This window comes from Conger conger, chromosome 8 (genome assembly GCF_963514075.1).
Source record: "Conger conger chromosome 8, fConCon1.1, whole genome shotgun sequence".
NCBI classification, from domain to species: domain Eukaryota; kingdom Metazoa; phylum Chordata; class Actinopteri; order Anguilliformes; family Congridae; genus Conger; species Conger conger.
The window spans coordinates 23,725,315-23,747,119 of NC_083767.1; the positions used below are offsets into that span (position 1 = coordinate 23,725,315).

The 21,805-nt window shown below is 38.9% G+C and overlaps 1 protein-coding gene across 1 annotated transcript; it reads right to left on the minus strand.

The window, feature by feature from the left end:
* Window positions 1-1,732: 1,732 nt before the first annotated feature.
* LOC133135693 (nanos homolog 1-like) lies at window positions 1,733-15,542 on the minus strand. The gene is made up of 2 exons (XM_061252890.1): window positions 14,789-15,542; window positions 1,733-2,047 (listed from the first exon to the last, which is right to left on the minus strand). Exons 1-2 carry the CDS (start codon window positions 15,435-15,437, stop codon window positions 1,833-1,835), a joined length of 864 nt encoding a protein of 287 aa, XP_061108874.1. The 5' UTR covers window positions 15,438-15,542; the 3' UTR covers window positions 1,733-1,832.
* Between the last annotated feature and the right edge of the window lie 6,263 nt (window positions 15,543-21,805).

Genomic DNA, 21,805 nt, shown 5'->3' on the forward strand with positions numbered 1-21,805 from the left:
TCGATTAGAAGCTAGATAGGCAGCCCCTGTCTCTGCTTTTCCCCTATTAAATCCAAATATGAGTGTCAGAGCTCTTTCGCGCATGCACACTTTGATTAATAAATACTACACAGTTAACATCAAAGGGCAGAATATTCACTGCCTTTAAGCATAAATGTGTCTATATCAGTGATGGCTGAAAAAAATTAGAAGGTAGGAGGAAAACCAACCCACTGCATCATGTTATTCTATATGCGTAGTCTACTTTCCTCTACTTTCTTATGGTCAAAGAATAATTAAGCATTAAAATGATGTCTCACAGGGTTTTGGAACATGCTTTTTGTTTCATGCTCTCTAATTTAAAGAATAAAATAAAATCTAAAAACCTGAAATGAATACAAAGCACCAGAAAATTAAGGCTGGTATATTTATTTTGCCTGTGGGAGAGTTATAAGTTTACATTTTGGAAGAAAAAAACAGCACAATATTTGCTTGCAATTGCAGTAGTCCTCTTGTTGGAGAAGAGTGGTGCAAGATGTTTTGCTTCTCTCACGGATGTTTTGCTTCTCTCACACTGTTCCCTGCTACCTCCCTCACAGTAGCATTCAGGGGGTATTTCGTGAAGTCAGATTACTGAGTTAGCTAGATAACTGCACTGAATAAAACAAACCAGGGACATGGAAGTATATTTTTTACGGGTTTATTCAGTGCAGTAATATACTGCTTTGTAAAATACCACAAGTTCAGATTGCTAGCTATACCACATTGTTAAAATGGTATTCTGTGCTATACATGGTTGTAGCAACAACAGCATTAAACCAACAGGATCGACCAAGATAAGCTTGTATAGTACAACAACTGTGAGATGAATTTACACAAACGAAAAGAAACTGAGGCATTGAGTAGTTAAACACAGGCACACAGTACAATACAGCATATACACTGAGTGACCTGTACACAAGCTTGTTAATGCAAATATTTAATCAGCCAATCATATGGCAGTAATTAAATACATAAAAGCATGTAGACATGGTAAAGAGGTTCAGCTGTTTTTCAGACCAAACGTCTCTAGATTCTCTAGTTTGCAGAGAATGGTGCAAAAAAAAAAAAAACATCCAGTGAGCAGAAGTTCAGTAGGCAGAAGCCTGTTGTTAATGAGAGAGGTCAGAGGAGGGCCAGACTGGTCAAAGCTGACAGGGAGGTTGACAGTAACGCAAATTACCATGCATTATAACAGTGGTATGCAGATCTCTGAACACACAATGTGTAAAACCTCTAAGTGGATAGGCTACAGCAGCAGAAGACTTAATAAGTCTAAGAAATACCTAAGAAAGTGCTCACTGAGTGTATCTCCCTACTCACTATGCTCCTCTCCTGCCTACTTGGGCATTTTAAAAAGCAGCTCAAAACATTTTTAATTTGGCTTTTAACTTATTTTTATCCTGCCCATTACCTTTTCGTATTTTCTGTCTTATACATTTTTTTGTTATCTTTTATTTCTATTTATTTATTATTTCATACTATTTCATTCATACTTTCATTTCAATATTCCTTTTTTTCTTGTATCTATGTCTTAAAACTGTATAACTGATTATGATTGCTGTGCTTTTCCCAGTTTTTTGCCTTTTGTTTTTATTTTTTCTGTTAAGCACTTTGAGCTGCAGTCTACATGAAAGGTGCTATACAAAAAGCCATTATTATTATTATTATTATTATTATTATTATTATTATTATTATTATTAAAGATCCATTCACAGGGGACTGATATTACTGGTAGTGCCACATATGTTCTGGCAAGAGTGTCCAGGTGTGAATACACAGTAGAAAGTTTATGTCACCATTCAGATACTTCTTTACCTCCACTGTTGCATCAGCAGTAGCACGTTGTGTTCTTTGTATCGCACTGACAGTTTCAAAGCTGGCCTTCCCATCAGCTGTTGCACCTCAATCAATTTCTCCTTCGCATTGCTGCTCATCTTGAAGAATTGTTTTGTTGTTGCTCTGGCTCTGTCTAAAACATCAAGGTCAACTATGTTGACCAATGGCTCATCAAGTTCTTGCTCTGTCTCTGTTGGGGAAAAAAAGAAGAAAAAAAATCACCAGCAAGGAAATGTTACAAATATTATCTTGGAAAACAATCATGTGGGACCAAGTGGTGCTCGCAGGGATCGGGCAGAGGGAATCAATAGCAGACTAGGGATAATGTGAAAAGGGCAGGCTTTAATGACAGAGGGCAGATCCAAAACGTAATCCACAAATAGGCAATGGTCGAAATCCTGGCAGACAGATATATACACGGCAGACAGATCAACAGAAAAAACAGGCAGAGTTCAAAACCGGAGGGAAGTCCAAACAAGTAAAGGTACAATAACGAAATCCAAAACATAGAGTCCAAAAACCAGGCAGTGATCAAAACCAGAAAAATACAAAAGCAGAGCAAAATCAGACCGAATATAACAGCGGTAAAGGCACAAGGAAGAGGAGGCTAGAACCAGGGTAGGGAACAGAATCACAGAAAGACAAACTAGCACTGAACAAATGAAACAGGCAGGTATATATAGGACAGATATTGAAGGGAAATAACAATCAGGTGTGCATGATAACAAGAAAGTGAAAACAGGTGAAACAAATCAATGGGAATGAATGGGGAGACATACAGACTACGGAAAGCACAGAGGGTAACAAAACGCAGAAACACTGAGGACTTAGACATGAAACAGATAACTGTACCTTAGAAGACTGTCAAAAGCTGTTGCATGATCCATTGCACTAAGCCAACAGTGTTTCTGCCTTCCTTGATGGGCATTTATTTGTACTGTGCACATTAATCAATTTTTATTTTTTGCTACTTTATTGTCTCAATATAAAAATCTTGCCTTTTGATGGCACATGTGATGCCGCAGTGCAACAGCAGCATTATTGTTTAATATTGGTGGTGTGGTAACACTTGGATGTTCAAAATGCAGGTGTTGAAGCATTGAGGATGTGTTCGAATATGACAGCTGCAGGGAACATATACTGCATGTACTTTGTTAGGGGTCTCAGCATTGAAATGCTCCCAGACACGTGATATAGGTGTTTTTTGTGGTCCTTCCATTTAGGAAACTGTCGAGTTTGCAGGTATTTAGATGGCTTAAATGCATTTTGGAATTTGGAAGCTTGCGGCTATTAATGTGAATAAATAACTTGAATTTCTTTTTAAATTGAATTGGCCTTTTATTTATATGCTTTGGCACAACTTGGGTGTGACATAACAAAGCTTGGTTTGGTGTGATCATGAGGCTTGGAGTACTCTGACACTGAGTATATGCGTCAATGCGTTGCGCTCAAAAAACTTGAGCATTGACAGCACTGCTTTGACCGTCACATTGCTAATGGGGCACAATAGCAGGGAATATACTGTATCTGTCCATTGAGAAGCCTGTCCTTAGGTCTTGTACATTAATCTCTACACCATGCTGTCACCCCAGTTTATGCATTATTGCATTTCAGCATCTATGATCTCAGAGATGACAAAACTGCTTGGAGAGGGCTGAACTAAAATCAAAACTTTCTTCATGTTTTGTGTTGATGCTGAATTCACCCAAGCCCTGGAAGAGAGGGGACTAAGTTTCCCACGGTCGCCCTACCTGCCACAGTGCCCCTACCAAGCCTACATGTTAGTCTGAAGACATGCTTGCATTCTAGTTCAGACTGCACCATGAAACTTTCCCTTCCCTGGTCAACACCAGCACAACGGCACCAGAATGGGTGCTGCTACTGGTGCTACAGCCCCACCTGGGAAAAAGTTAGTGGGGTGCTATCATAGCCCAAAGCACCACCTAGAATTCTGTCCAAAAACACAAACTCGGAAATCTCAGCACAAAAACCACATAATGTAACTGGCCAGAGACTGATAGACGTGACAAACCATGGTGGTTTCCCCGCTTAGTTACTGTCGCTATGTTATTGTATTGACATTAACAGTGTTTTTAGTTTTTGTATTTATAATGGAATACTTAATAAGCATGAATTAACATTACTCCTCGTTTACTATGTTGTCTACCTGCTGTCGTTTTTACAAATCCACAAGCTAATATTTCTTTAAGATAGATTTAGGCAGCTAGCAAAGTCGATCAGTTTTGCTGCTAACATTACTAGCTAACAGTAGCGGAAATGAGCCTAATGTGCTAGCTAGCTAGATGTTCAGAGATGTCTCCTTCACTGTTGAAGAAAACAAGGTGAGAATTTCTTATTTTTCAAACTAAAAAATAAAAACATCAAATTACGTTACTTTAGACAATGTCAAGATAAACATTAATGAGGACGACACATCTGAATCAGCAGAACAGATCAATGAATCAGCTACACAAGTAAATGAGCTGGAGGGTGAGTGTGCACAGCAATCAGATTATCAATGTAGCATAACTCTGAAGTACCGTCCCCCTGATAAATACTGTGGGTGAGCGAGGAGTGCATTATCCATTTCCACATGTGGCATGGTTAGCTGAGCTAGTTCGCTAGTAAGCATGATGCAGTGAAAGTGAGGGCTTAGAGCAGGTCACCTCAACAGCACTCCCTGATGACGTAACCCTCAAATTCACTTTGCCTTACGCTAGGGGAACGTTTGTCTTTAGCTGACTGGTAACGTGTTTGTTCAACAAATATTTGGACGAGTAAGAGGCCAGGGTTCAAATCCCACCTTGGACACCAATTTCTCACCCGTTACACATATACGAGTAAACCAATTAAATTATCTGTTACTCGTACTCGGAAATGGCAGTGACGTAACCCGGAAGTGGTGTTGTTTAAACAGTCCCTAATACTACATTGTGATTTGCAGTACATTGAAACCAAGACTTTAACCTGAAGCACAACTACTACAGTTTTGCACTGTTATGCAGGTAAATCTCTATTATTAGTCATCTGCTTAATCTTAACATAAATTTAAAACCGAAACCGTCTATATAAAACAATGTGTGTGCGTGAACAATTTTACAAAGAACACTTTTGGCTATCTGCATTACCATCACACTTGCCCTTTAAACACACACCCACATTGTCCTAAAGCACTAAGTCTTAAGCAACACATCCATCACAGTTTGTTACATAAATAAAATAATGCAGATTAAAAATAAAATAAAAATCGCTGAAATAACATACCGTAAATCACAAACACTTGTGTGACCAGCAACCACACTCCCATCCACATCCTTGGACCATGACTCTCACGCCAATCTGTGACAAAGGCAATACACCTCATCCAATACACTGGGCTTGCATGGATTATCAAAATAAGTAATACTGGAACTAAACTGCCCCATACCTTGCTATCGGGTGACATCTGACATACACTACAGTACAGTCTGTTATGTACGGCGCTGAGGACCCAGACACAGACCAGGGGATAATCCAAAAACATTGTTATTTATTCCGAGTTCGTAAGGCAAGAGATCCAAAACAATGCCAAAAACAGAAAGCAAAAGAATAGTAGAGTAAACAGGCAAAAAGGTAAAAAATCCAATAAATCAAAAGGCGAAAGTACAAAAGGGTGAAGGCAAAAATGGAAGTCACTAAAATAAAGCAGATAATCAAAAAACAGGAAAGCAGATGGGCAAACAAAACAAGATGGCAAGGCAAGCTTGAAAATCAAAGTGAAAGGGGTGTCTTCAGGAATCTCAAAATATAGGCGTACAAGGAATTTGGCTCTATAAATGATCAACGTTCTGACAATGGTTGAAACGGAGACTGAGGTTTAAAAACATGAGGGAAGGTGACAATCTAGGCGGGGCTGGGGAAAAATAGACAACAGGTGGGGAAACATAATAGGGTAATAACATCATAACAGGAGGGAGACGAAAACGCGGACTGGATGCACGTAACCAAACATGTAAAACATACAGCTCCGGATCAGGGAGTAGAATTAGTTACGTGAATACTTCTAACTACCCAATAAAAGTGACTGTTAGTCAGTTAGTTAGACAGACAGTAAGTGTATTAATCGGATTAGTACTGTACAATATCTAAATTAGTAGTAGTTAGTAAGAATAGTGCTTTACAACATTTAACTACCAAGAGAAGCAGGAAGTAAGAATTGCAAGGTTGGAAGGAATGTTGAAAACCCGAAACTACCGTAAACACACGAATAGTGGGACATGCCGACAGGGGAGTGACTCGGCTGGTAAACATTCAGACGCAGACATAACAGGGGATCACAAATGAGAAACTGGAATGGAAAACAATAACCAAGGATGTATGATAATGAATAAATAACAAGAATAAACATTAATACAAACAGGACAGATACAGAAACATTACAGTCAGCCTAAAGTAGCCGGCTAGCCTACCAACCACTACCTAAGGTTACATTAAACTGGCTTATTTAAATTCAGCTAACTTACTTCACTATTTTAAGAGCTAAAAATGTATTAATTAACATGATCATTAAAACACTGTACTTACAACTACAAATGATTTCTGCAGTCTGACCCAGGTAGAAAGCTCACTCCATACAAAGTGCCACCATTCATGCTTTGAAAAGTTTGGGGCGTTATGGGTTTATTCAGCACAGTAATCCTGCTTTGTCAAATACCACCAGTTCAGATTGCTGACCAGCTAGCTACAGTGAGATACTGGAGTTAAAATGCTATACATGGATGTTGGAATAATAGCAATAAGCCAACAGGTTCCACCAAGATAAGCATTTAACATTATACACTAACCAACTGTTAGATTAACTAACATGAAGGACCAGAAACGGAGGCATTGAGTAGTTAAACCTGGTGAAGAATGGCTAGACATCAAGGATTTGCAGTTGTCCTCACACATTAAAGTGTGTTCAGACCGCTTCAGATGACAGGTAATTTGACCAGAAAATCAGCTACATTAACATTGCAGCAATCAAAAAAATCCACCACAAGCGACATCACCGTCACAGCTACACTCAGCAAAATCATAGTCCTAGCTAGCTGACTAGTACATTTTTAAAAGTGTAACAAGAATCACCACCGGAAAAAGCGAAATTGACAAAATGTACTACCTTACCTCAAGCTAAAATAATGTCCACAAAATCGTGACCACATCCTCCGTCCTCACAATTAACTTGTCCTTTTTTATTTTTTAATCCTGGATATGGCTGTGTGTTTACAATGTGTCATGGGAAGAGGTGGGGTTTGGAGTTTGAGTTATTTGAGTACAGTCTATGGTCTCTCCACACACACATTAATCTAATGAGTAAGTTTGCTGAAGCCATTCTGATTTGTCCACAATGTAGGGGTCAACACCCCCAGTAAGGTGAATATTTTCTTTGCATCTTCTCTTTGCTGTCCCTGTTCTATTTGCTTTTACTTGTCTTGACTGTGGCCATTCAATGACTGTGGCTAAGTCAGTACACATTTTTTCTATGTCAACAAAATGGCAACGGTCAACTACTTCCGGATTTAGCAAATACTATGCAAGGCACAAGCTGAGGTAGGCTAATAGTTTTGTGTAGCCTACTGCCATAATTCTGTACTCCTAGCTTCTTTCTCAGAAACCATTATAACTTTGATGATGTGGGGACAGCAGGGTTTTTTTTATAGCAATGATCATTTGTGATTTGAATGTTTTGAGTTTTTCTCGGGCTGTTGAATACAAAGCAGTGCCAAAATGTGAATGTAAATGACATAAACAACATAATTATGTATATGTAAGTAAGTACGTAAGATTTCAGTCATTCCGGTGGCACTTGGATGAAAGCTTGGTAAATCCAAGCACTCAAACAGCATGTTAGAAGGATGATCCATCCCAAATCATTTTATTTAAGAGCCAGTTTCATAATTTACTTTAATTTTGGGGAGGAATCACACTACCATTATGTAATGTGTGCAGTACTGTTAGACACTGTAAGGACAGATCAGGTAACTTAAACCAGGGCCCCCATATGGCTGGTGTTTTCACAGCAACATTATGACCTTTTGTCACCTAAGTGACCTTTTACACAAAATTATGAAGAAAAAAATTATCTCCAGCCTTTGCTAAGTTTGAAACACAAAATAGCAATTTTCTTCAGATTCTAACATTATATCTAATTGGATTGGCTATGGTAACACAGAGCCTCCAGGTGATTCTTTTTTAATGGGCAAATCTGTCATTTTCCTTTCTGCTTTTTAGAATTACAGTGCATTTTCAGTGATGCCACCTCAGTTATGTATATGCTCCAAGTTATTGATATATTTCTACACCTTTTTAAAATGCTTGTCAGCTAAGCAGAGGTCAAATAGTAAAGTGTTATGCTTGGGGAAAATATTATACCTTTATTGTCATTGTTTAGTTTTAGTGAACATTTAGTGAAATTTCAGCATTGTGAGTTTAGGGAAAATGCATAGCGACAAAACCCAAAAAATATCTGAATTAATATTTGCTTAACTAAGACAAATCCTTATGAATGATTAAATGTATTCCTGGCATCCTGTCACACCATTTAAAGACCAATCAACTCCTTTGTAAATGGCTTATCCTCCTTTCTGCTTCCTCTGCATCTATGGGGGAAGGTGCAAAAAGGAAGGTACTGTTACCACAAAGCTCACCCATGGAAAGAGCAACTTCGGCCAACTTGCCTTATCACATTCTGATACAGACCAATGTGCTCTAGCAGGTCCCTAGATACAGAGAGCTTCGTTTTCACAAGGGGGCATCCGTGGGAATCCATAAGCTTTTTTTTGGCCTTTTACCACTTTTTCTCATTTTTCCTCTTCTTAGCAAGCCAATACCTTCGGGAATGTGCATGCAAGGGGTGATCTCATACAAAGTGTTCAGTTGAACATTGACCATGCATAGATTTAAAAGTAATGACAGTGTATACAATTGACCACCCATCCATATATCTGCTTGTGGGGTATTTTGAAGGGGTGCTAAATGTGGCCTAGAATGAAGCTATTTTAGTTGCATATTATTCTTCTCATGTTTAGCCAAATTGATATAGTCCCAGCAGTTCAAATTATTAAATATTATCCCAATAAATGCTATATTTCAGACAAAAATGCTTTACTTATTGGTTACGAATATTATTGAGTGTACACATTTATTTCATTCAGCACCATAGATTTGCTATATGTTGAAAACCTTCAGTAAAGATTCAAGTTCTTAAATGTTTCATCCATATACCTCTACATACTTCTACAGAAATGTTTTTTCTTTAGTAAGAAAATATTTAGTAAGAGTTTTGTAACATACATTTACTAAATATATGCGTCAACCATGAATCCCAAGTTTAGCCATTTGGACATGTCTCTGCCCCCAAACAAATTGTTGACCTGCATCTTGGCTACAAGGCTGATCAACATGGAGTCATAACACAACCATAACAAGACAAAAAATGTTCAAATAGTTTAATTAACAAAGGAAGAAAACATGATCCATCCATTACATTACATTACATTACAGGAATTTAGCATCCATGTCAAATGTTGAAGTTTTTTCATACTAGGTTTCATCAATGGAAGGTCTGTTGAACCAGTCTCTCATAAAAGTATTTTGTGAACCATTCACAAAGACCTCAAAAACCTAAACAAATACGCTCACAGAGCACTTTATTAAGTATTTATTAGACTTATTTTTACTGCTGTAGCCTATCCACTTATGAGTTATGATGCATTGTGTGTTCAGAGATGCTCTTCTGCATACCACTGTTGTAATGTGTGGTCTTTTGTTTTGTTTTGCACCATTCTCTGCAAACTCTAGAGACTAGTGTGTGTGAAAATCCCAGGAGACCAGCAGCATACTCAAACCGCCCTGTCTACCAACAACAATCATTCCACGGTCAAAGTCACTTAGATCACGTTTTCCCCATTCTGATAATTCATGTGAAGCTCCTGACCCATATCTACATGATTGTATGCATTGCACTCCTGCCACACAATTGGCTGATTAGATAATCGCATGAATAAGTAGGTGTAATAAAGTAAAAATGTTCCTAATAAAGTGCTTGGTGAGTGTATAGTTTGAGACCCAATACACCTGGGAGGTGACTCAAGTTAAGGAATTATAAAGAAGTTATAAAAACGAAACTGGCGCATTATTGTGAGTGATCCTACTCTCTTAGAGACGGGGGGCCCCACTCTTCAGGATAAGCTGGTTCCCCAAACCACCCATGAGGCAATCAGCCATGTGGGAACTGCAATCAGTGTCACCACATGTGAGAACCAACACATGCATGGACCAAGTATATACAAGATACAATCATTTGTCAAATGTAATACTACATTTGTTGTATACAGGCTGGAATGCAAATGTTATTGTTTCTACATTGGCTGCACCAAATGTCTGAGCATGTGTATGCCATTAGCACTTGTCATAACAAATACCCTATGGCTAAACACTACAAACATTTCAGTCTACATATACACCATGTAAAACATATGGAATGGTTGCAAACTTGCAGGGAAGAGGACACAAGTGTATATTGTCCGCACTGATGGAAAGATGGTGAGGGAAGCCATAAGTAACCATAAGGATCACATTTTAAGAATTGCAGAGATTGGTTTTGTCATGCGGTCACCAATTTTCAAAGAAAAACATAAAATGGCACCTCCATACCAACAAACTCTTGGTATGGCAAGAAGACAGCCCTTACTGAGCACAATAAACAAAACCAAGCATCTTGTGTTTGCCAATGCTCATTGGAATTATAACAGAAAAAATAGATAAGCCCAAAATTGAAAGTTTTAGCCATACACAACATCGAGATGTTTGGCGGCAAAATGGACTGCACACAAGGAGAAGCACCTCATACCTACTGTCAAATATGGCAGTAGGTCAATGATGTTATGGAGATGTTTTGCTACCAGTTGCACTATATAAGATCAATGGCACAGAACTCTAGGTCTCGGCAGAAAATAGGAAGCTGAGACTTCACCGCATCAAGTATCTCAAAGATATCAATGATTCAGAAAACTTCTGCATGGAGAAATGGTCAAGAATCCATCCAAATGTGTTCTCTAACTTAATAATCATTAATAAAGCACGCTGCTTTACACACTTTGGAAAATAAAGCTTATGTCAACTTTTGTTATGTCAATTATTTTTTAGTTTACAGCATTTTTTTGTGCATATTTATCAAGGGTGCCAGTAATTGTGGAGCCCAAGTTCTTGATGAAAAACTGTAAATTTACATTTACATTTTAGTCATTTGGCAGATGCTTTTAATCCAAAGTGATTTACAAGTGCATAGGTTCTTATTGCCCGTTTCTTTGTGCTTCTTCAACAGAGTTTGGACAGCACTTCTGAAAACCCCTGCCTGCCTTGAAATTTCTGCCTGGGAGAGACCTTGCTGATGCAGTATAACTACCTTGTGTCTTGTTGCTGTGCTCAGTCTTGCCATGGTGTATGACTTCTGACATTAAACTGTCTTCAGCAACCTCACCTTAGAAGAGTTTGGCTGTTCCTCACCCAGTTTTAACCCTCCTACACAGCTGTTTCTGTTTCAGTTAATGATTGTGTTTCAACCTACATATTAATGATCATTAGCTCCTGTTTGGTATAATTGGTTAATCACACACCTGACTATATGCCTACTAAATCCCTGACGTTGTGCAAGTGTACCTAGATTAACTGATGCTGGTTTTAAGGCAAAGGGTTGTCACACCAAATAGTTGATTTGATTTTCTGTTCACTCACTTTGCATTTTGTTAATTGATAAAAATAAACTATTAACATTTTTGAAAGCATTCTTATTTACAGCATTTTTTTACACCTGCCTAAACGTTTTGCACAGTACTGTATGGGGAGAAAATGAAGAAAAATGGCTGCATATAATGAACAACAGATAATAATCTTTGTTATGTTCAAACGTATGGGAAACGATATACTTGTATTAAGTCATCTAATTCTTTTTTTTTTTTTTTTTTTTAGACAGTATATAGTATAGAGAGACAGGAAGAATGGGAGCGAGAGAGAGGGGAAGACATGCGACAAATGTCGGACGGTCGGATTCGAACCGCCGACGTCGCGGCTCGCAATGAGCATGCAGTCAGTGCTCTACAGGCTGCGCCACCAAGACACCAAGTCATCTAATTCTTTTCTGAAAACCATAGGTGTCAAAATTATTGGCACCCCTAACAACTATTGTACAAAATAACAGAATTAAACCAGAAAAATTGCCATAAAACGGTAAAAGAGGAATGCATACAAGGAGATGTCCCTCATACCTACTGTCAAATCTGGAGGTGACCCACCCACTTTAAGCTCCAACTCTTTTCTGCTGATTGAAAAGTAAATCACAGTCCCCTCCAAAACTATTGGTGGGACAGCAAGGCCAATTTGTATGTTTTTGCTATACACTGATGACAATTGAGTTCGAGCTCAAAGGATGAAAGGATGTACATGAGATGACAGATCCAAATTTCAGTTTTTATTTGCTGGTATTTTATCTAGATTTGTTAACAGTCTTAGAACATATCACCTTTTTTATCAGACATACCAATTTTTAGGTGAGCACAAGTATTGGAACATGTGACTGACAGGTCAGGTTTATTCTTTCCCAGATGTGTCCTGTTAGATTGATTGATTGGTTAAACAATAAATAGATCTGGATGTCTACTCTTGGTTTTAGCCTTGGGTTTTGCCTGTGAAGACTGCATTTGTGTTAGAAATGATAAACCAACAAGACCAGAGAGTTGTCTTCGGGAGAAAAGCAAGCCACTTTGAAGCCATTGCACAAGCCATTGCACAAGCATTGGGGATAGCCTGTACAAAAAGTTGGAATGTCCTGAGAAAGAAATAAACTGTTGCCGTACTGAGCAACAGACATTGAGCAGGTCAACCAAGGAAAACAACAGCAGTTGATGACAGAAACATTCTGAGAACTGTGAAGAAAAACCCCAAAACATCAGTCAGTGACATCACAAACAATCTGCACAGGGAAGGGGTGAATGACGTTAGAATGACGTATTCTCAAGTGGTCGGCATCAACTTTAAAATGATGGACAATGACAAATTATATTCTCTTATGGTTTTATGTCAAGTGACATGGCTTTCAGGAGTGGGCAGATCCCATGTCAGCATTTAAGAAGCAACAGGAAGACAAAAGGTTTTAGCATTCTGCAACAACTACTTTGGCATTATACACATTTTTTTTTCCCTACATACATACCTGTATGTCTTTTTCACCCCACTGAGGCACTGATTCAAGCAAACAACTTCAGAATGATTTAAAATATTTGATAAACTGTTTATTTCTGAAGTTAATTCATTTAGTTAGCATTCTGCACTGCAGCATACAGAGAATAGTTACAAAATATAAATAACAAAATTCAACAGTGTTTCTTGCTTCTTTTTTAATTAAAAACAGAAATTAAAACTGGCAAATGTTGATATTGTCTTCAACATAATTCATTCTTTTGTTTACACTCCAAAAAACAGTGAAACATCAACATGATACAACTTCAAAGATTGTATGTATATTATTTATAACTCTTGCATTCTGGCAAACAATGCGTAGAGCTTATTGGAAATTGACTTTCAAATGTATAATGCACAAAATAAATATACAATTATGTGATACAAAGATCCAAAAAATACTTTTAAAAACCCTTATTATAAATGGCAGCACTATATGTATAAACTGCAAATGTTGACATTTTACATATAAGTACAAATTACTTGAAAATTCTGTTGAGGTAGTACCCTCTTAAGTCAGTTATATACAATGTCCTTATTTCATTAAAGTTCCTTTGGTAAACATAACTGTCAGAAATGTGCAGTCTCTCCAACTGCCATGCTTGACTTTATTTTACATTCACAACATTTTTGCATCCTTTTGGATTCATTCGCGTAAATAATGCAAAAAGGGATAGTACAGTGATCAAAAATGCTTTAATGACATTCATTCGTGCTATAGGACTTCAGTATGTCAGAAGAAAAGACTGCATTTGTTTGCGGACTATATTAGGTGAATTGTCATTTATATGGAGGAAAAACCATATGAATTCGATATTATTCAAAAGACACGAGCATCCAGTGTTTTGCCCGCTGTCGGGTTTGTAAACATGAGGAGTAGCCTGCCTCCACTTTTAATGTCTACTTTAAAAGGCATAGCAATGTAAACCGCTATGAGTGCGTGTGATTATTTTTGATGACATTGGCAATGCAGATGTGCATTTTGAAGTAACTCTAAGCAGAGTAGCCTTTGTTTTATGTGGATATTTGTTTATCTGTAACGGATGTTGTATGTAATGGCATTTTGCTTCAGAACATGGGTGAAACTGTCTTATGGACTGAGTGGGTGACTGTAAAGAGGGTTGCTTACAGAACAACGCCCAGATCCCTGGGAAGTGAGAGGGACTGACATCCAGCTTCAGTGTAAAATCCAGAATGGAAACATCCGTTCTCGTTTTAAAAATCTAACTAAACTTTGGTTCATAAGACAAGCAACGACAGACGTAAGAAAATGTACCTGGGGAAAACTAAGCTACTACACGCCATACACAAATAGCCGTAGTCCCTTCTATTAAACAATACTAGCGTTTATTCACAAACAAAATAATAGGTAAATGAATGAAGGTGCATGTTTTCAACATTGCGACAATTGTGCCATGTAGCGCTTAAATACTTTTCCTGGAGGAAAATAAACCAACCAAGCAAATAAATCATTCTCAAATGAAAATTACACTTTGAGGGCAGATGCAGGGTATGTTTCTCCTCTTTATCTTTGTGTTAAATTGGATATTGTAGTTATGACCAGGGAAAACCGCAATCAAAATAGTCGTCTGGAAAGTATTCAGTGCAATTCTTAAGATTTTGTTTGCTTCTCAGTAATTTTCACGATGTATTTAGAATATTTTGAGCCTCTTACCCCCCACCGCTCTCCCTCCCTTTAGTGGCCGTTGTGCGGGATGATCTTTGGAAAGCGGGCAGTATTTTATGGTATGGGCATTATCCCCGTTGGCACTGCATAGGGGACAAGTATAAGCACGGAGAATGGGACAAACGACCCTCCCGTCCGGCGTTTTGAGTACATGAGAGCCGTACACCTCCTCGGGCGCTCCATTATTCCTGCAGAAGACGCAGATCTTGGGTTCCAGCTTATTCCTATGCGTCTGCTTGCGCATCTTTCGTTCCACGCCGAAAAGATCGAACCCTGAAAATCTCCCTCCCAATTCTCTGTCCTGCTGTGGCCCACCAGCGCTTTGTTTCTGGAAAGGGCTAAATATGGAGAAGCGCTCTTTCAAGTCGAGGATGGAGGTAGGCGGATGACTCGTGGACGGGCAGCAGCATTCCAAGTGTCCACCTTCACTGCTACCCCCGATAACGCACGAGCACGCCGGTGAATCGTCCAAACGCAGAGTAGCTTTCAGAGACTCTGTAATGGAATTGGGACTTTGGGGAGCGCTGTTCTTGCTCTTCGTCACCAACGTCGAGAGACCCAAATAGTCGTTCCAAAAATTGAATGTGTAGTCGTAAGGGGAGCGAGCGTTAAAATAGTTGTGATTTAGAAAATCCATGCTTATTTCGATGGAGTGTCGTCTTTCTTCGCAAATAATAGATTCCGCCAGATTTTTTTAGTCAGCTGACTTCGATTACTGTATTATAACAGACAAATAGTCATTCTGAGCGTTTTCCTTGTTCTAATCGCCAGACTGGAAAACTGCTGTTTTAAAGCTATCGTAGAACATGAACCTGAGAGGGCGGGGCTCGCTTTTCAAACCAAGTTTATGATCAGGTTGAAAGCACAGTTCTTGCTCGAGAGGATAGGCTCTGTTTAAGGCACGGAGTGGAGCCTCGAGTAATGCGGACGGGACGACGACTCTGAAGACAAAATATAAATGAAAAATGTATTCGTTTATTCGAGTACCGAATGTCAGTGTAATACGTCACCACGATTTACTTCTGTCACATTGCGGTTTTAAATTTCCCTGATTCGGTTTTATGCTTTCTTTGAAGCAGAAACCCTTGTTTTCTTACGAATACAAATGGGCTGCTACTAAAATGCTTCAGTGTAATATTAGGATATAAATTATGATAAAACACTGTTGTTGTTTTTTTCTGGACCACTATGTAATTAACAAAGAAACTCAACCCTTACCGACGCCAGTCGTCTCTTAGTGCGACTTTCCCTGCTTCAACGGGCAGTAGAAACGACAGCAGGTTCGCTCAATTCGCCCACACACAAATAGGTATGGAAATATTCATAAAAAAACGTCTTGCTAGCGTCTGTACGGGCACTGCGGTCACGCCATCCGCACTTCGAGAAACGTTAGTCAAACTGTCAGCAATTAGAATTTTTGTGCGCATCTACATTGCTCTTTACGGTTACGTCTGTGTTTACACGACAAAATGCAGCTGAAAACTCCACTGCTCGCTCGTTCAATACTCCAAATCATAGCCCTACTGTTAGGTTATTTTAACCTTCAATAATAAAAATAATAACCTTGAATACTCCAAATTGATAATTATGTTTAATGCATGACGATTTTTTGATTTCCATAACTGTTATTGATATTCTTGAAGATCACTAACCCAGGTTTACATGACATTTGTACTGTAGGAATTTGGAATTATGGGATTGCAAAGTCCTCCAAAATGCTAATTGTATTCAATAGGCACTATTTAAAAATCTAAAAGAAAATGCATGAAAAATGTAAATCAAAATGTTTTCCGGAAGAACCACATACATCTGGAAGAGCATAAAGCCAGGTATATATGGCATTGATTCCTTGAATTATTACTGTTGGAGTTTGGAATTATGGGATTGCAAAGTCCTCCAAAATGGTAACTGTATTCAATACATGGCACTATTTAAAAATCTATTTAAAAAAATAAAAATCAAACTGTTTTCAGGAAAAGCCACAAGAATCTTGAAGAAGACCTTGGCAGGTATGTTATAGTGAGTGCAGTTGCACTCCCATAATTTTGGACCAAAGTATCTCACCCGTTTTAAAACCAATCTCAGTGCCATTTCACAGGTCTACTACAATTCAACAGGCTCGCCAACTACTAATTTTGGTATTATATGGTGCACTATTTCAGTGTCATGGATACCCTGAAAAAAGAGCATAAAACATTAAGACTTTTTTTTGTGCAAAAATAACTACATTTAAGTCCAACAATTCCCTACATAAGACCACTCATTCTGTGGAAAATTTATAAATATATGTGCTTTTTCTCATTTAATGACTGTACATTTTATTGCAATTGAATTAGACCTCAAAATTCAAAAGTTCAGCAACTGTATCGCAGGCAGGCAGTAGAAGACATTTAGCACATAGCCAGTCTGACGGACTGTCTAAAGTGGCAAGCAAGCACTCAATTTATGAAAACAGAGTACACAAAATATTTGGATATAGTAAAGCGAGGGCCAAAAGAGGACAACTATTTCTGCGTACATAAATGGAAAACTTATAGCACTCCTGGAGTTTTCTGAGCTGCACTCCTCGTCAGGGGCATCTACCTTAGATAATGTAGCTAGCTATGTTGGCTAGCTACTATTAGTAAAGCTAAAGTACGGGGAATCAATTTCCCCAACCTGCACTGTATAAAATTAAACACAAACTAACCATCCCACTAATTTTGCTAGCCAGCTCAGTGAGATAACAGTGCGACGTTAGCTAACTAGCTAGTCAGCTAATAACATAATTGTCAGTAGCTAGAATAATAAAGGTAACTAGTTCACTTAACCTAAGTTATCTAGCTACTGTAGCTCTAGCTCAATTTAACCACTAGCTCTAACGTTAGCTAACTGTTATATTGGGTGTGATCTGGAGTGACTACAGTTATCCTTTCAGCAGGACCTTTGTTGCTAAATTAGTTGCAGTCTAGCAAGATTAGATAACTAGCTATAACTTGATATGACCAGCACCTACGGCAAAGCTTAACATAGTCTAATAAATGTTCCCTTTCATAATTATTCTGTGTTATCCAAATTGTGTTTGCTAGCCAGGTAGGTACCAACAGTTGGCAAGCTATGTTGAAAGAGTGATACAAGTGTTGGGTCCTCGCACGGGCCGCCAAATACCGTAGGGATTTTATACTCTATGAAATAGTGAGGATGATTTGATACATACAACATTTTGTATTATGGCACCAATTAACGTTATGTAGAAGTATAACTGCAAAAAGTGATCAGTCTCATAAAACAACTGTTATCTAAATATCTAATCTGTGTGCATGTTCTCCCTGTGTTTGCGTGGGTTTCCTCCGGGTACTCCAGTTTCCTCCCACAGTCCAAAGACATGCAGGTTAGGCTGATTGGAAAGTCTAAATTGCCTGTGGGTATGAGTGAGTGAGTGAGTGAGTGAATGGTGTGTGTGCCCTGCGATGGACTGGCAACCTGTCCAGGGTGTATTCCTGCCTTTCGCCCAATGTATGCTGGGATAGGCTCCAGCCCCCCTGTTCAGGATAAGCAGGTTAAGATAATAGCTGGATGGATACTCTAAGATTGTTTAAGAGCAGAATCCAAGGAATCCACAATCTGCCCAGTGGTGAGCACATGCTGTTTGACGTACAGTAAATGGTAAAATGGTAAATGGTTGGCATTTATATAGCGCCTTTATCCAAAGCGCTGTACAATTGATGCTTCTCATTCACCCATTCATACACACACTCACACACACCAACGGCGATTGGCTGCCATGCAAGGCACCAACCAGCTCGTCAGGAGCATTTAGGGGTTAGGTGTCTTGCTCAGGGACACTTCGACACAGCCCGGGCAGGGATCGAACCAGCAACCCTCCGACTGCCAGACAACTGCTCTTACTGCCTAAGCCATGTCGCCCCTATAGTAGACATTATACATGGTTGGAGCAGTCAGAGATCAAGCTGATACCTTGACCTCCCACTAGAATCTCAAAGAAGACCATACCAGATACATGCCATTGAATTCAAGTTTTTTACTGTATGAATTTGGAATTATGGGAATGCAAAATCCTCCAAAATGGTAACCATATTTAATACATGGAACTTTTCAAAAATGAATAAAAAATGTAAATCAAAGTGTTTAAAGGAAAAAGCTCTTATATCTTGGAGAGCACATGGTCAAGTATATACAGTCAGGTCCATAAATATTGGGACATCGACACAATTTTCATCTTTTTGGCTCTATACACCACCACAATGGATTTGAAATGAAACGAACAAGATGTGCTTTAACTGCAGACTTTCAGCTTTAATTTGAGGGTATTTACATCCAAATCAGGTGAACGGTGTAGGAATTACAACACTTTCTATATGTGCCTCCCACTTTTTAAGGGGCCAAAGGTAATGGGACAAACTAACAATCATAAATCAAACTTTCACTTTTTAATACTTGGTTGCAAATCCTTTGCAGTCAATTACAGCCTGAAGTCTGGAACGCATAGACATCACCAGACGCTGGGTTTCATCCCTGGTGATGCTCTGCCAGGCCTCTACTGCAACTGTCTTCAGTTCCTGCTTGTTCTTGGGGCATTTTCCCTTCAGTTTTGTCTTCAGCAAGTGAAATGCATGTTCAATAGGATTCAGGTCAGGTGATTGACTTGGCCATTGCATAACATTCCACTTCTTTGCTTTAAAAAACTCTTTGGTTGCTTTCGCAGTATGCTTCGGGTCATTGTCCATCTGCACTGTGAAGCGCCGTCCAATGAGTTCTGAAGCATTTGGCTGAATATGAGCAGATAATATTGCCCGAAACACTTCAGAATTCATCCTGCTGCTTTTGTCAGCAGTCACATCATCAATAAATACAAGGGAACCAGTTCCATTGGCAGCCATACATGCCCACGCCATGACACTACCATCACCATGCTTCACTGATGAGGTGGTATGTTTTGGATCATGAGCAGTTCCTTTCCTTCTCCATACTCTTCTCTTCCCATCATTCTGGTACAAGTTGATCTTTGTCTCATCTGTCCATAGGATGTTGTTCCAGAACTGTAAAGGCTTTTTTAGATGTTGTTTGGCAAACTCTAATCTGGTCTTCCTGTTTTTGAGGCTCACCAATGGTTTACATCTTGTGGTGAACCCTCTGTATTCACTCTGGTGAAGTCTTCTCTTGATTGTTGACTTTGACACACATACACCTACCTCCTGGAGAGTGTTCTTGATCTGGCCAACTGTTGTGAAGTGGTTTTTCTTCACCATGGACAGAATTCTTCTGTCATCCACCACAGTTGTTTTCCGTGGTCTTCCGGGTCTTTTGGTGTTGCTGAGCTCACCGGTGCGTTCTTTCTTTTTAAGAATGTTCCAAACAGTTGATTTGGCCACCCCTAATGTTTTTGCTATCTCTCTGATGGGTTTGTTTTGATTTTTCAGCCTAATGATGGCTTGCTTCACTGACAGTGACAGCTCTTTGGATCTCATATTGAGAGTTGACAGCAACAGATTCCAAATGCAAATAGCACACTCAAAATGAACTCTAGACCTTTTATCTGCTCCTATTAAATTAGATAATGAGGGAATAACACACACCTTGCCATGGAACAGCTGAGCAGCCAATTGTCCCATTACCTTTGGTCCCTTAAAAAGTTGGAGGCACATATAGAAACTGTTGTAATTCCTACACCGTTCACCTGATTTGGATGTAAATGCCCTCAAATTAAAGCTGAAAGTCTGCAGTTAAAGCATATCATGTTTGTTTGTCCCAATGTGTATGGACTGTATGGCATTGATTCTGGGAATTTTCACTTCAATAGTGGCATATAGTGAATACATAATTTTGGAGAATTTTGCAGTTCCATAATTCCAAATTCATACAGTGAAAGTTTGCATAGTTGATATACCTGGGATGGTGTTCTTCAAGATTCTAGGGGTTTTTTTTCTGTTTGATTTAAATAGTGCCATGTAGTGAGTTCAGTTGCCATTTTGTGCCTGCACATAGACTAGAAAAAACAATTCAGAATGCAAATCTTTGGTGATATTGTCCTCAAATTTGAAAGAGGATTTGTGTCCAGTGTTGTGACTTAATCGCCTCTCCCAGCATTTGGCAATAGACTACATATAACATGCTTATAGTAGGCATACAATAGGTTATATAAATTCCACTGCAGGCTATGTTTAAGGTTGACAGTTTACCATGCAAAACAGTGAGTGATCGTCATAGACTAGCGCCATCTAGAGTATATGAATGAAAATGTTTAACCAGTTATTAGAGAAATCTTTGGAAAACTGCACGTGAATGACTTGCAATTCAGCACTCATTTTAAACTATTCCAATTGCACTGTATGTGTTACATTTATCATGTTCAGATTATGAGCAAATATCTGTTGACAATGGAGTTCAGTGAGAGAAAAAAATGGCCTGCCCAGACAGTGAATGTGTCTGGTAATTAGGGATGTGTACCGAGAGCCGGTATTTTTTGGTACCGGTTCCTAATTAGCCGGTACCAGAGTACCGCTAAAACAATACTGTTTTTTAAGAGTTTACCTAACCGTCGCGTAATTATGACACTGCCGCCATCGACAGGTTATGACACAGCGCCCCGTTGTTTTCTCTAGTAGTCAATATGTCGGCTGTAAGAGCTAAGCGCTCCAAGGTATGGGCTCACTTCATCAAACTCAATGAATCCTCAGCTCAATGCAATATATGCAAGAAAGTAGTTGTGTCAAAGGGGGGTAACACCAGCAACATCATGAAACACTTGCAGTCTACCCATAGCATAAAGCTGAAGGAGTGTGGCGTGTTAAACAACGCATCTAAAGTTAGCAACCCGGCAGACGCTAACAACACCGTGCCCTCCTCCGTGCAGGCAGAGTCCGACAGTGCTTCTTCATCAAGTCACGGTGAGTGTATGAATCATTAAAGGGGAAGTGAAATACTAGATTAAGTTGGCATAATTTACAAGATTGATTCCCAATATATACATCCTTAAAGGTGTAAGACTGCCAGTAAAGCTGGATT

Bases quoted from the DNA above. Each gene is read 5' to 3' on its own strand.
- LOC133135693 (XM_061252890.1), bottom strand. From the start codon at position 15,437: ATGGATTTTCTAAATCACAACTATTTTAACGCTCGCTCCCCTTACGAC. The intron at 2,048-14,788 runs GTAAGAGGCTCA...TTTCCCCAACAG, and splicing joins GGGAGGGAGAGCGGTGGGGG to AGACAGAGCAAGAACTTGAT.